We start from the raw sequence: 15,729 nt of genomic DNA on the forward strand, positions 1-15,729 counted from the left end.
AAGCGTTGCCTGCAAAGGGTATGAAAGAAGCGATGATCTCGGCGTCGCCACTCTTCATCGGCCGCTTGCTCCTGCCCGGATCCTGCGCCCTGCAGGGAACTCGGGGAGCCTCCTCTGGAAGTTGGGGCTCTGCTTGGCCTCTGGGTCCAGCGCAGGACGGATGGATCGCGAGCTGAACGTCGGAAGGCGCCTGTTAGCCCCTTTTCCCACTGACCCCTTTCCTTGCAAAACGAGAGCTTCGTGAGTGCAGCCGCCTCCGTCAGATGCAGAGACTGACGCAGGATGGAAATCGGGGAGGGCGACGGGAGGGGAAGGCAGGTTGGATCCGGGGCTGCCAACGAGGGGAAGCCTCGCCCTCTGCCTCGCCCTGGAGGTTGTCAGGATGGCTGGAGCAGAGAGCTTCCTCTCCTCTGTGCTCCCTTCCTGGAGACGAGACTTGCTCTCTAGGCGTAAAGCGTTTCTCCCGCTGGTTCGTTTGCCGGGTTGCTAGAGCAGAAGTGAGCGCAGAGGACCGAGGGTTTCGGTTTAACCGAGCTGGCACCGATTCCCTCGTTTTTTATGTCTGTTTAAATACTCCTCCTCTGGAAATCGTGAAAGAGCAGATTATCTTGGAGAAACTCTTACCTATCTGATTAATCAATACTCATTTGATGCCCCGTAATCAATTTATCAAGAATTGATAAGTGGGTTTTGGGTTGTAGTTTGGGCACTTGGTCTCTAAAAGGTTCACCATCATTGCCCTAGTCACTCCCATTTTGGTGCTGAAATATCAGCCTATCACCTGCATTCCCCTATTATCCATTTTTGCTCCTTTCTTTGTGTGTTTGTGTGTTTGTGTGTACAAGTTATCCTCTTCAAAAGGGGACTATATTTAAAGATAAAAAGGTGCCTTCCCAAGGAGATATCTTGGAGTTGCCTTTGGAGACATCAAGAACAGGCAGATCTCTTAGATAGGAATAGCGATGGTAAGTCTCCTGCAGATGTCCTTTTCCCACTGGCTGTTCAGTGATCATTTCTGCATCCAGATTATTCCAGCTGGAAAAGGACAGCAAGCATTGTACAATCTGGAAAGTTCTTGAGCTATGCTGAAGAAGGCTCAGATCCTTGGAATCCAAAGTTCATTTAGCCAGCCTAGTCCAGGAGTTGCCCCTAGAAACACCTTTTGATGGGGGACATTTTCAGCCAGTCTCTCTGAAAGCAAAAGAGAAGCATGCTGAGTAGCCCAGTGTTCAATAGGCCGGTTGAAAAAGGTTAGTTTGGATTTTGGAGTGGACCTTTTTCAGTCAGGCCCCACAAATCACTCCTTGCTTTCAGGCTTCTTCATTGACTTTCGGTAAAGTCTGCTGAGAAGTTGCGATTAATCACATGATTATAGGGCACTTGGGAACAGGCAGGAAAGCACTAGAGACACCGTAACTATATTCAACCTAATATAATATTGCATTCTACTGTAAAACATGGCTTCCTGACGTTTGTACTCGATGTAACGAAAAACCTGTTGCTGTGTCCCAAGATCATGTGATTTTCTTTTGTGATGTTCTGAAAAGCAAAGTCAATGGGGAATCCAGATTCAGTTAACAACCAGATTACTAATTTATCAACTGCAGTTACTCACTTAACAACATAGTCAAGAAATGCAGTGAAATGGGGCAAAATTCACTTAAAAAAGGTCTCACTTAATGAGAAATTTTGAGCTAAATTGTGGTTGTAATTCGAGAACTACCTGTAACTAAAGGCTTTCCCCCCCCCCCAAACTGAATACATTTGTGGGCTGGTTCCCCTCTGGATACTTTGGTGGCCAATATCGCCTCTCTCCTCAGCAAGGCTCTTTCTACCCTCCATAGACTTATATGCTCTTTATGAGAATTGTGTTTTCCAAGTAAAACTATTTCCACACACTGTGCATTTATGCGGTCTATCCCCAGTGTGGATCCTTTTATGACAATTGAGATGAGCTTTCCAGTATAGCTTTTTCCAGTCTATGCACTTATATGGTCACTTCCCACTGTGAATCCTTTGATGATAATTAAGATGACTGTTTCTAATGAAACTCTTTCCACATTCCGTGCATTTATACAGCCTATCCCCAGTGTGGATCCTTTTGTGGCGATTAAGATTTCCTTTCCGGGTAAAGGTCTTTCCACACTTATACGGTCTCTCCCCTGTGTGGATCCTCTCATGAAGAGTAAGATTTCCTTTCTGGGTAAAGGATCTTTCCACATTCCATGACTTTGGAGGTCATCTAGTCCAACCCCCTGCTCAGGCAGGAAACCCTATACCATTTCAGACAATTGGCTGTCCAGTCTCTTCCTAAAAACTTCCATTGTTGGAGCATTCAGAGCTTCTGGAGGCAGGTTGTTCCATTGGTTAATTGTTCAAACTGTCAGCTAGTTTCTCCTTAGTTCTAGGTTGCATCTCTCTTTGATTAGTTTCCATCTGTTGCTTCTTCTCCCACCCTCAGGTGCTTTGGAGAATAGCTTGACTCTTCTTTGCGGCAACCCCTGAGATATTGGAACACTGCTATCATGTCACCCCTCGCCCTTCTCTTCATTAAACTAGACAAATCCAATTACAGCAACCATTCCCTATATGTTTTACCCTTCAGGCCCATAATAATAATAATAATAATAATAATAATAATAATAATAATAATAATAATAATAATAATAATAATAATAATAATAATAATAATAATATAAAGTTGGAAGGGACCTTGGAGGTCATCTAGTCCAACCCCCTGCTCAGGCAGGAAACCCTATACCATTTCAGGCAAATGGCTGTCCAATCTCTTCTTAAAAACCTCCAGTGTTGGAGCATTCAGCACCTCTGGAGGCAGGTTGTTCCACTGGTTAATTGTTCTGTCAGGAAGTTTCTTCTTAGTTCTAGGTTGCTTCTCTCCTTGACTAGTTTCCATCCGTTGCTTCTTGTCCTGCTTTCAGGTGCTTTGGAGAATAGCTTGACTCCCTCTTCTTTGTGGTAGCCCCTGAGATATTGGAACACTGCTATCATGTCACCCCTCATCCTTCTCTTCATTAAACTACACATACCCAATTCCAGCAACCGTTCCCTATATGTTTTAGCCTCCAGCCCCCTAATCATCTTTGTTGCTCTTCTCTGTACCCTTTCTAGAGTCTTGACATCTTTTTTACATCGTGGTGACCAAAACTGGATGCAGTATTCCAGGTGTGGCCTTACCAAAGCATTGTAAAGTGGTATTAGTACTTCACTTGATCTTGATTCTATCCCTCTGTTAATGCAGCCTAGCACTGTGTTGGCTTTTTTGGCAGCTGCAGCACACTGCTGGCTCATATTGAAGTGATTGTCTACTAAGACTCCGAGGTCCCTCTCACAGTTACTACTATTGAGCAAGGTACCACCTATACTATACCTATGCATTTGATTTTTCCTGCCTAAATGTAGAACCTTACTTTTTTCACCATTGAATTTCATTTTGTTAGATAGTGCCCAGTGTTCAAGTCTGTCCAGATCCTTCTGTATCTTAAGCCTATCTTCTGGAGTATTGGCTATTCCTGCCAGCTTGGTGTCGTCTGCAAATTTGATGAGTTCCCCATCTATCCCCTCATCCAAATCATTAATGAAGATATTGAAGAGCACTGGGCCCAGAACAGAGCCCTGGGGCACCCCACTACACACTTCCTTCCATGTAGATGCGGTTCCATTGAGGACCACACGCTGAGTACGGCCTGTCAGCCAGCTACGAATCCATCTGGTGGTAATGCTATCTAACCCACATTTTTCTATCTTATCAAGTAGTAGGTTGTGATCTACTTTATCAAATGCCTTACTGAAGTCCAGGTAAATTATATCTACAGCGTTCCTCTGGTCCACTAATTTTGTCACTTGGTCAAAGAATGTAATAAGATTTGTCTGGCATGATCTGTTTTTGACAAACCCATGTTGACTTTTAGTGATGACTTTGTTTGCATCAAGGTGCTCGCTGATTTGTTGTTTGATTATCTTTTCCAGAATCTTCCCAGGTATTGAGGTCAGGCTGATAGGTCTGTAGTTTCCTGGATCTATTTTTTTCCCTTTTTTGAAGATGGGAACTACATCAGCTCTCTTCCAGTCCTCTGGTAGTTCCCCAGTGCTCCAGGATCTTTGAAAAATATAGTTCAGTGGTTCTGAGATCACATCTGCCAGTTCCTTGAGAACCTTGGGGTGTAATCCATCTGGTCCTGGTGATTTGAACTCGTCTAGGCTGGACAGGTGCTCACTTACCATTTTCTTGCCTATCTTAACTTGCGTTTCTATTCTGTTTTTTATGGCACTGGTTTGGGTAGGTTGGACTGTTTTTTCCCTTTGTGTAAAGACAGATGCAAAAAACGAATTAAATAGTTCTGCTTTCTCCATTTATATCATATTCATAAATGGAATGTTTCAAACATATCTCATGGATTCTGCCATCTCCCGAAGAGAAGAGGATAGATGTGTATTGAACCGGCAATAGGCATTTCAAAGGAAAGGAGAAGCCTTTTGAACTGGGGAAACAAAAGGGGGGGCTAGCATCTGGCTTTTGTCACGGTAGACAGCAATAAACAAAAGGGTCCTAACTTCCTCTTTCCCACGAGATGGATGATACGAGAGGAAGGATGGGGGGACTGACCAAATGGGGATTAAGGGGGGTTAAACCGGGAACTCTTTATAAGGATTTACATCGTGGAACCATTAAGCCCTGTCTCATTTCCTACAACCGAGCATGTCATAGTAAAGATTTCTTTTGGACTCAAAACCTGACTCCAAGAGTTTTTGTCTTCCTAAGACGTGGTTTGGGGTGGGATCTGACAGTCACCTTCTTGCCACTTTCCCCCACTAATGGACCAATCATTTCCTTAACTTTTTTCTTGTTTTTTATATGTTGAAAGAAGCTTTGTTTGTTATTTTTGACTTTGGTCGCAAGCCTTAGTTCATTTTGAGCCTTAGCTTTCCTCACTTCATCTTTTCAGGCACGGGCTATTTGCTGATATTCTGACTTAGTTATGTGCCCCTCTTTCCAATTCTTATACTTGTCCTTTTTATCTTTCAATTTATCAGAGAGTTCTTTATGCAGCCATGCTGGTTTCTTTTGAGAGCTGTTATTTTTCTTCTTTGTTGGTATTGTACTAGACTGGGCCTTTACTATCTCACTTTTCAAAATTTCCCAAGCTTCTTGAGTTGTTTTCCCCTTTAGGATTCTCATCCATGGAATTCTTCCCATGGTCTCTCTAAATTTATTGAAAATAGCTCTTTTAAAGTCCAAGACTCTAGTTTGGCTGTGTTCTATTGCTTGTGCCTCCAGAATGTTGAATTCCAATATTGCATGATCACTTTGTTGCTCTTCTCTGTACTCTTTCTAGATTCTCAACATCGTTTTTACATCGTGGTGAGCAAAACTGGATGCAGTATTCCAAGTGTGGTCTTACTAAGGCAGGGGTGTCAAACTCAATTTCATTTAGGGCCACATCAGCATTATGGTTGCCCGGGGGCGGGGCAGGTGGGTGTGGCCAGGTGGGCATGGCCAAGTGGGTGTTGCCGGGCGGGCGTGGCCATCTCAATGCTGCTCACTCAGCGCAGCTGACTCTTGGCTTCCATGTTTGCTAACTTAATGTTTTGTAGCATCATACCAGCAAAGTTTTGATTTTAATTTAATTTTCATGAATAAAATACTGTCCGGATTCATACACTCTGGGAAGTGATGGATTATTTAATACATGAAGTACCAAATGAGCAATTAGCTGCATGTAGACCATCAGGCTACTTCATAAATCATGGTTCAAAAATCCGAATGATTAAAGACTAAGAAATATCATTATGTCTAAACACATTATACAGATCCTGCCTCTAGTGTCCCACAATAAACCTTAAAAGTGGGACTTTAATTCTAAGTTAAGGTGGTGACTTTGTCAATTGCAGATAGTCCTCGACTTACACCATTTCATTTTGTGACTGTTCAAAGTTGCAATGGCACTGAAAAACTTATGTTTTTCACACTTATGACCATCACAGTATCCCTATACCCATATGATCAAAATTCGGATAGGTGGCAACCGGCTCATATTTAGGAGAGTTGCAGCGTCCCAGGGTCACATAATCACCTTTTGCAACCTTCTGACAGGCAAACTCAATGGGGAAGCCAGATTCACTTAACAACTGTGTTACTAATTTAACCACTTTAACAATTGTGGAAAAAAGGTCGTAAAATGGGGAAAAACTCATTTAACAATGGTCTCACTTAGCAACAGAAATTTTGGGCTCAATTGTGGTCATAAGTCAAAGACTACCTATATTGGCAAAATAACTTCAGTTTTACACAGAAAAAAACCCAATGCATAAAAGTAGGTCATGTTTGGACTATCTCATGAGTTGTTCAACCATCACAGAAGTCTCTATACTGGGATCTACTCTTTAAATTTATGCAAGTTACCTCTTCCAGGATCTGGGCCAGGCCAGCCGGGCGCCTCCGCTTGCCCACTTTCTTGCCCTCAGCAGCGAGTGGCCCAGGAGCCCGCGTGCCAGAGCAGCTCGGCAGAGGAGCCAGAGTGGCTCCACTGCTGGGGGCATGTCTCGGCCAGGGCGTTGCAGGATCGGGCCTTGTGTTTGACATGTCTGTACTAAGGCATTGTAAAGTGGTATTAGTACTTCATGTGATCTTGATTCTATCCTTCTGTTAATGAAGCCTAGCAGTGTGTTGGTTTTTTTTGCAGCTGTAGCGCACTGCTGTGTCATATTTAAGTGGATCATCCACGACAGGGGTGTCAAACCGCTGGCCAGACACGTCACAAGGAAACCGCGCCCACCCCATGGCTGGCAATGGGGGAAAAGCTCCAATATGTCACACAACGTCAAATGACGTCAGGAGTTTGATATGTCTGGTCCACTAGGAGTCCGAGATCCCTTTCAGTTATTACTATTGAGCAAGATACCACCTATACTACACCTGTGCATTTGGTTTTTCTTGCCTATATGTAGAACCTTATTTTTTTCACCACTGAATTTCGTTTTGTTAGATAGTGCCCAATGTTCAAGTCTGTCAAGATCCTTCTATATCTTAAGCCTATCTTGTGAAGAGCACTGGGCCTAAAACACAGCCCTGGCGCACCCCACTACACACTTCCCTCCATATAAATGCAGTTCCATTGAAGACCACACACTGAGTAAGGACCACACACACTTTTTTATTGCTTTTAACTTTGTAAGCACGGAGCCCCCTTGTGGCGAGACAGGCAGCAAATAAAAATAGTAAATAATATTTTGATGTTTTTCTGCCATTCTTTAAATTAGTGCTTTTCAACCTGTTGTACTTGTACCACTGGTGGTACTTTGGCAGTAGGCAGGTATAACACGTACGGTGGGTTGAAAAGCCGTGTAAAAAAAAGGGAGGGGGAATGGAAAAGTGTGCCGGGGGATGAGCTGAACTGGTGGCACACCACACAGGCCTGTGAGAGGGTCAGTTGGAGCTACGGTGTTGCCAGGGCACTGCTGAGTGCCCAGGATCACCAGTGGGGCTCCATTTGATTGGCCCTTCTGGAAGTTGCCTCAGGGAAAGGACTCAGCTGCAACTACACCAAACAGAAGAGGAGGGGGGGGAGAGGAAAGGATACAAAGGGACGTTTTGGAGCGAAAGAGAGAGAAAAAAAAACCAATGGGGAAAGAGAACGGGACACAGAGACGGAGAAGAGAAGCTTCTTTAAGACAAGGAGAGGGAGAGAAGGGGATAGAACAGTGCAAAGATTAATGGCAGAGAAAGAAGCACAAATTTTCTATTTAAAGTGTGGTAAGTGGGTGTGTAGACAGTCTTCAACCTACAACCAGAATTGAGCCCAAAATTGATGTTGCTAATGGAGAAATTTGTTAAATGAGTATTGTCCCATTTTATGACTTTACAAGCCCCACTTGTCAGGTGAATCACTGAAATTGTTAGGAATAGAGATTGTAACTCTTCTCCGGATGTCCTTTTCCCACTGACTGTTCAGTGATCATTTCTGCATCCAGATTATTCCAGTTGGAAAATAACAAGCATGGAACACTGGAATGTTATTCAGTTTTTGAACTGGAGGCGGTTGCAGCTCATAATCCTTTGCAGCATGACAGCTCTCCTTTCCCTTTTCAGAGGATAAAATGTAAGCTGAAGAAGGCTCAGATCCTTGGAATCCAAAGTTCATTTAGCCAGCCTAGTTCAGGAGTTGCCCCTAGAACACCTTTTGATGGGGGACATTTTCAGCCAGTCTCTTTGAGAGCAAAAGAGAAGCATGCTGAGTAGCCCAGTGCTACTTTTGGTAATGAAGCTCTTTCCACATTCCGTGCATTTCTACAGCTTGTCCCCAGTGTGGATCCTTTCGTGACATTTAAGCTGATGTTTCTGGGTAAAGGTCTTTCCACATTCCATGCATTTATACGGTCTCTCCCCAGTGTGGATCCTCTCATGAAGTTTAAGAGCTCCTTTCCGGGTAAAGGTCTTTCCACATTCCATGCATTTATAGGGTCTCTCCCCTGTGTGGATCCTCTCATGAAGAATAAGAGGTCTTTTCTGGGTAAAGGTCTTTCCACATTCCATGCATTTATACGGTCTGTCCCCAGTGTGGATCCTCTCATGAAGTCTAAGATGTCCTTTCTGGGTAAAGGTCTTTCCACATTCCATGCATTTATACGGTCTCTCCCGTGTGTGGATCCTTTCATGACATTTAAGAAGTTCTTTCCGGGTAAAGGTCTTTCCACATTCCATGCATTTATACGGTCGCTCCCCAGTGTGGATCCTTTCATGACATTTAAGAAGTTCTTTCCGGGTAAAGGTCTTTCCACATTCCATGCATTTATATGGTCGCTCCCCAGTGTGGATCCTCTCATGAAGAATAAGAGCTCCTTTCTTGGTAAAGGTCTCTCCACATTCCATGCATTTATACGGTCTCTCCCCTGTGTGGATCCTCTCATGAAGATTAAGATCTCCTTTCCGGGTAAAGGTCTTTCCACATTCCATGCATGTATACGGTCTCTCCCCTATGTGGATCCTTTCATGAAGTTTAAGATATTCTTTCTGGGCAAAGGTCTTTCCACATTCCATGCATTTATACGGTCTCTCCCCTGTGTGGATCCTCTCATGAAGATTAAGATGTCCTTTCTGGGTAAAGGTCTTTCCACATTCCATGCATTTATATGGTCGCTGCCCACTGTGGATCCTCTCATGACGAATAAGAGGTCCTTTCAGGGTAAAGGTCTTTCCACATTCCATGCATTTATACGGTCTCTCCCTTGTGTGCATCCTTTCATGACATTTAAGATGTCCTTTCTGGATAAAGGTCTTTCCACATTCCATGCATTTATACGGTCTCTCCCCTGTGTGGATCCTCTCATGAAGATTAAGATCTCCTTTTTGGGTAAAGCTCTTTCCACATTCCATGCATTTATATGGTCTGTCCCTAGTGTGGAATCTTTCGTGACGATTAAGTTCTCTTTTCTGGTTAAAGCTCTTTCCACATTCCATGCATTTATATGGTCGCTGCCCAGTGTGGATCCTCTCATGAAGAATAAGAGGTCCTTTCTGGGTAAAGGTCTTTTCACATTCCATGCATTTATATGGTCGCTCCCCAGTGTGGCTCTTTTGGTGGTAATTAAGAAGACTGTTGCTAATGAAACTCTTTCCACATTCCATGCATTTATACGGTCTGTCCCCAGTGTGGATCCTTTCATGACGATTAAGATCTTTTTTCTGGGTAAAGGTCTTTCCACATTCCATGAATTTATACGGTCGTTCCCCAGTGTGGATCCTTTGGTGGTAAATAAGATGACATTTGTTACTGAAACTCTTTCCACATTTCATGCAGACTTTCCTCTTTTTGCTCAGACTGCAATCCCCCCCAGTTTTTACAGAGGTATTTGGTTTCTTTGAAGTAGAAGCGAAGGAGTTATTCTCCATAGTTTTTAGAGGCATGCATGTTTTTTTTAGTCTGGTTTCTGCCATAGTTATGTAATTTGAATTCAAGTTTTCTTTTTTTCTGTATTTTTCTTTTCTCATTTCTTTTTGATCTTGCTTGGATAGGAAGCCACAAATACCAAGAAAAGTGGATGGCTTCTCCCTTCCATTTTGTGGCTGTTTTCTCCTTAGCATTTTGGTGTCCCTCTGATGGCGAAGGATCACTTTTATTTTATTCTTCTCTATTTCGAGTAGATATAACATTGCCTCCTTGTCGTTCTCATTCACAGACACATCATCTGCATGCGGGGGGGGGGGAATGAAAATTAATATTCTGATTAAAATTTAGAAGGGTCCCACTCAAAAACATACCAATCTGCATTCCAAGTTTAGTACAATCCATTTGGCTAGCCAGGATGTGATATCTCCAAATTGTTATATAGGAGAATCTTCATCACATAGAAATAATGTTGTCATCTAAAACACAGATTAAAGCATTAGTGTTGAATCAGTCAATCTGTTCAGTCACTTCAATGGGCTATCTAGGATCTTTCTTAATTCTATGGTGAATGTTTCTGCCACGACCTTATAGCGAATTGAACTGTGTGCCCTTACCCAGAGCAGCCATATTGACGGTAACCTCCTGCATGACTTCTATGCACAAGGCCTTCTGCCCAGAATCTAGCAGCCTCCATTCCTCATCTGTGAAGTCCACAGTCATCTCCTCAAAGGGATCAGTGTTCTAGAAAGAGAAAAAAGTAGACTATCCCAGGAAACAGTTGAAAGTTCTCTGTCTCAATGCACACAAGGGAAAACACAGAGTTGCAAGAGCCAAATGAACATTCAGGACGGATTCATGTCATCTTGTCCACATAGTCCATGGGGCTGGGAAGTTGCACCTTTATAAATCACGGCTTAGCTGCTTCCAGGTTGCAGAATTGAAACAGCCAACGTTGATCAACCGTTTTATTGTTTCAGCCACTTAGTGTTGACTTACTGGCTTATCCTTCATGTGCTGTATTTTTCTTGGTATACTTACAGACACATTACAAGGGAGACAGGTGGCATAAATATTTAATAAACTAAATAAACACTTCTCAGGTATGTTTATTCCCACTGTTATAGTTTCAATTCATGGGCTTCATTTCTAACTATTTTAGGCACTTTTCTTAATAGCATTAAGAAATATTAAATTCTTTCAACAATTAAATTTCATTTCTAACAAAAGGTTCCTGCCTATGAATTGTCGCATTTCAATTTCCAGCACAATCTTGAAAGCCAAATGTGGGTGGACACTGTGTTCAAGTCCACATAGACTCAGCTTTTGGTATTAAACACAGCTCCTGAATGGATGGAGCTGGAACACTACTGTTCTCAGAAGAAACCTGCACCTACCTGGCAAGGTGGCCAGAATTGGGTCCTCCTGTAAATCACCTCTTGAATAGAGCGGGATTGATCTACTCTGCCCCAGAGCTCTGTTGAAATCTCCCCTGTGAACAGCTCCTGCATTTGAAGAACAACCTGATTTATAATCCATTTTCAAAGGACAATATCTATGATAGTTCACATTCCTTACATTTTGCTTTCCCCAACTGAAATCAGAGACACTTCAGGGACTCTGCATGTGACTTATATTTCTGAGTAAATGGGAGTTAAAACAGCAGGCTGTGTTTTTAAGTAGATAAACTGTAAGGGTGTGTTAATCAGTTTGTTTCTCTTACTATTGTCGTATTCTAGGGGTATCAGAGGCCATTCACATAATCCAGTTCCTTCCCCTTATCTAGATTCAGATAGCACAGATCAGAACCTAAACACTGATTATTATGAGATAAATGGATAACATCACAAAGGACACAGAGCTGTAATGGAAGAGAAATGTTAAATTAGGAAACATTTACCTCAGGAATAAAAAATTATTCAAATGTGAGTAATTCCAGAAAAGGCTGCAGTCATATTTTAGTCCTATTGCAGATATAGCTAGATCGCTAATCTTTTCTCTCCCCCCCCATGGAGCTCCCGGGATGAAGCGCCCCCCCCTCCTCACCTGCCCCTTTCCCGGCTCTTCCCGCTGGGCTTGGCTGAGGAGGAAGCCTTCGGCCAGGGCCACCGCCTGCGAACAGCTCTCGGCTCCGCACTCCCTCACCCAGCTCGCCATCTCCGCGGGCAGCAGGGCCAGCAGCTGCTCCAGCACCACCAGGTCCAGCATCTCCCCTTTGCTGCTCCTCTCCGGCCGCAGCCACTGGCGGCACAGGCGGTGAAGGCGGCTGCAAAGCTCCCGGGGCGTCTCGGCCTCCTGGCGGCAGCCGTCGAGACCGCGGAAGCGCCGGCGGTGGATCTCTGGGCTGAGGGCGGCCTCCATCCCTGGGGATCCCTTCGGGTCTCCTGCTCGAGGGCAGCCAAAAGAAGCCCGAGGCAGTCCCAAATATCCCTCAGCCCCTCCGCAGCCCCTTCTCCGGTGTGCAGGAGGGAAGAAATGGCTCTCCGCTCACTCGGGCTTTACCCGCCTGAGGAAACAGCGGTCTTCAAAGTCGGCCCTTTAATGACTTCTGGACTTCAACTCCCAGAATTCCTCAGACAGGCACGTTTGAAGACCCCTGCTCAACAAGAAGCCAGAACGAGAGATATGTGCTTCCTAGAGGGGATCTGATAGAAGAGAATGAAAGGGGACCTTCCTTTTCCGGCCTCCCGGAATCTCTACGTCGCTGCCCTTCTTCCGAGGGGGGCGGGGTTCGCCGAAAGGAGGGCGGCGGAAACGGAGGCTGGGGCGGCGATGCCTGCAAAGGGCGGGGAAGGACTGATGATCTCGGCGTCGCCCTCTTCATCGGCAGCTTGCTGCTGCCCGGGTCCTGCGCTCTGCAGGAAAGTTGGGGAGCCTCCGCTGAAAGTTGGGGCTCTCCTTGGTCTCTGGCTCCAGCGCAGGACGAACGGAACAATCTGTGAAAAGCTTGAAAAGCCCTGCTTTAACTGTTACATCACTTGAGAGAATAGGTTTTGTCTGGAACAAAAATAATGTTCAAGATAAATCTCTCTTCTTAATCATAGAAATTGTCGCCAACAACTGTAGCTTTTCCCTCTTTATCGTATCTTCAATTTCAACCCATACCTTAACGTAATTATTTTGAAACAACATGAAGTTCATATTTGTCAGATTAACACCCACGTATTTTACTGTTTATTCAATCTCAAAACCTGATTTTTTTATCATTTCTGTTTCACCTTCTATTTATTTTGGTAACATCTTGTTTATTAGTGTTATAAATTTCAAAATTATTTTTATTTTTCCTCTTGTTATTTTCTGGAGTAGAAAGGTTATCCAGCTGATCAATTGACCCTGTCCTTTGGTAGAATTCCCCCCCCCCCACCGCAGTTCTTGCCATTTGACAAACACTCCACATTCCTTCGTTCCTGGGTATACTAATTTGGAATACAAAGTTTCCCCCCCCCCCAATATTTTGTCAACTTCTGGGTTTTGCCCAATTTAATGGTGCATTCTGTTTGATATGGGTGTTGTCATTTTATTTTACATAAATATCCAGATTGCAGTCGTGATTTTTCTCTTAAAATGTACATAAGCCCTGCTCAGCACAACCAGTACCTAATGCTCATCCCATGCTTGAATTTTTCTGCGAATTTCTAATGTTAACTGAAGATAACAAATTCTATTCAAAATATAGTCTGCATTCTATGACATGTTCCTTTCTTGTGATTAAAGGGGCTCTCCTTGGCCTCTGGGTCCAGCACAGGACGGATGGAACAGAGTAGCCTGGTAGCCCCTTTTCCCACTGACCCCTTTCCTTGCAAAACGAGAGCTTTTTGAGTGCACCCGCCTCCATCACATGCAAAGACTGGTGCAGGAGAGAAATCGGGGAGGGCGACAGGAGGGGAAGGCAGGTTAGATCTGCGGCTGTGAACGAGGGGGGGGGGAAGCCTTGCCCTCTGCCTCGCCCTGGAGGTTGGCAGGATGCCTGGAGCAGAGAACTTCCTCTCCTCTATGCTCCCTTCCTGGAGATGAGACTTGCTCTCTAGGCGTAAAGCGTTTCTCCCACTGGTTCGTTTGCAGAAGTGAGCCTAGAGGACCGAGAGTTTTGGTTTAACGGAGCGGGAACCGATCCCCTCTTTTTCTATGTCTCTGTTTAAATACTCCTCTGGAAATCGTGAAAGATCATCTTGGAGTAAATCTTACCTATCTGATTAATCAATACTCATTTGATGGCCCATAATCAATTTATCAAGAATTTGTATAACTAAAGATCAAGAATAAGCTAAACAAAATTCTTAATTTCATATGATAACTAAATAGACTTCTCAGAATAGCAATTTGCATATGTTTTACACAGGAATTATACTTTTCTCCTTTACATGTTGAATCTAGTAGCAAAATTGGTTCTTACCTCACCCCCAAATTTAAGCACTTGTTATTGGAGGTCTTTCTGGTCAAATATTACTGGTAGTTTGTAATTAGGGAACAAGAATTGTGGAAGTTGCAAAGAATAATGCAGAAATCTGTATTGCTGAACTGCAGGAGACCAGATCACATAGATCCACATCAACTAAAGTCACAGTACGTTCTGCTAGAATAGAAAAGGAACGAGCAGCTGCCTGAGCAAAGCTGAAGGTCTATGAACAAGGCCTATGTGCTTAATTTCACCTAATCTTTCATCCAAACTAAACTACAAGCTGCAAAATATAGTTTCAAATTTGGTTAACTTAAACTTCCTCTTTCTTTAGCATCTAGTGACATGTTATATTTAACTCCAGGTTTTTTACCCTAAGGCACTGGTGGCAAAAACTTTAGTGACCGAGTGCCCAAACTGCAACCCAAAACCCACTTATGTATCCCTGGGTGGCGGGTGGGCATGACCCGTCTGGTGGGCGTGGCTATGGTGGAAATGGCAGACTGGGTGGGCATGGCCAACTTTATGTTGCTCTGGCAGATAGGGCAGGGTTAGCGTTAGATTACTCTGTGGGCAGCCCTGCGCCTGTCCCCGGCCAGCCCTCCTCCTCCATCCTTCTGCGCCTTCTGTGGGCGGACTGCGGCTTACCGAGCTGGGCACCCCTCTCCCCGCACATGTCCTCAAGTGGAGGAGCTGGGTAGCCATGGCTCTCATTCCCCTCTGGCCTCCATCTGCCAAGGCCTGAGCTTGGCAAGCCCAGCTGGGCAGCGACGGGCTGGAGAGCGTGGGATGGTGGCAGGTTCCCTGGGACAAGCGGTAGGTGCGGTGGGCGCCCCCAATGTCCGCGGCAGAAGAAGCAGCAAGCAGTCTCCACGCCCAGTCCATCCCAACTCCGGTACGGAAAGCGAGGCAGCAGCCCCTCATACATTATACCCAAGTCCTCGTGTTTGTAGGACTATTGGTAAAAAAAAAAGTTCCATGAGATTTTCTAACTTCTTGCGAGTCTGATGGAACGTTTTGTCCCAGAAACGCTTGGCAAAGGCTGAGAAGCAAATGGAGAAACGGAATGCAGCTGAAATGCAGATTAGTGTCTGGCAGGGAGAGGGAAGCAACAGGCCCCGTCCCACCCCTCGCATGGAGTGCCCTTCTCCCACCACTCCCCCCACCCCCACACGGAACCTTTTTTCCAGCTCCAACGCATCACTTCCTCCACCGCTGTGTGGGACTGAAAATAAAGTTCAATCAAACAGTTCCAACTTTGCGAGATCTTTTTTCCCCCACCAGAACTTGAAATTGATTGATTGTAACTTTTTTGGGGGGGCAGACACGGTGGCGGCCGAGGACTGGGACGATGGTGTGCGTGCCACAGAGAGGGCTCTGCGTGATACCTGTGGTATAAGTGCTATAGGTTCGCCACCATGGCCCTAAGTT

The 15,729-nt window shown here is 44.5% G+C and overlaps 1 protein-coding gene across 2 annotated transcripts; it reads right to left on the minus strand.

Moving 5' to 3' along the window:
- Nucleotides 1–5,618: 5,618 nt before the first annotated feature.
- On the minus strand, nt 5,619–11,860 carry LOC308661142 (uncharacterized protein). 2 transcript variants are annotated; one of them, XM_081315934.1, is made up of 4 exons: nt 11,626–11,859; nt 11,300–11,407; nt 10,520–10,646; nt 5,619–10,203 (listed from the first exon to the last, which is right to left on the minus strand). In XM_081315934.1, exons 3-4 carry the CDS (start codon nt 10,623–10,625, stop codon nt 8,306–8,308), a joined length of 2,004 nt encoding a protein of 667 aa, XP_081172060.1. In that variant the 5' UTR covers nt 10,626–10,646; nt 11,300–11,407; nt 11,626–11,859; the 3' UTR covers nt 5,619–8,305. The 2 variants fall into 2 exon arrangements, with proteins under 2 accessions (XP_081172060.1, XP_081172059.1); XM_081315933.1 differs by having other exon boundaries at nt 11,300–11,860.
- Nucleotides 11,861–15,729: the final 3,869 nt, after the last annotated feature.

This window comes from Vipera berus (assembly GCF_964194415.1).
Source record: "Vipera berus genome assembly, chromosome: 2".
Lineage (NCBI taxonomy): Eukaryota > Metazoa > Chordata > Lepidosauria > Squamata > Viperidae > Vipera > Vipera berus.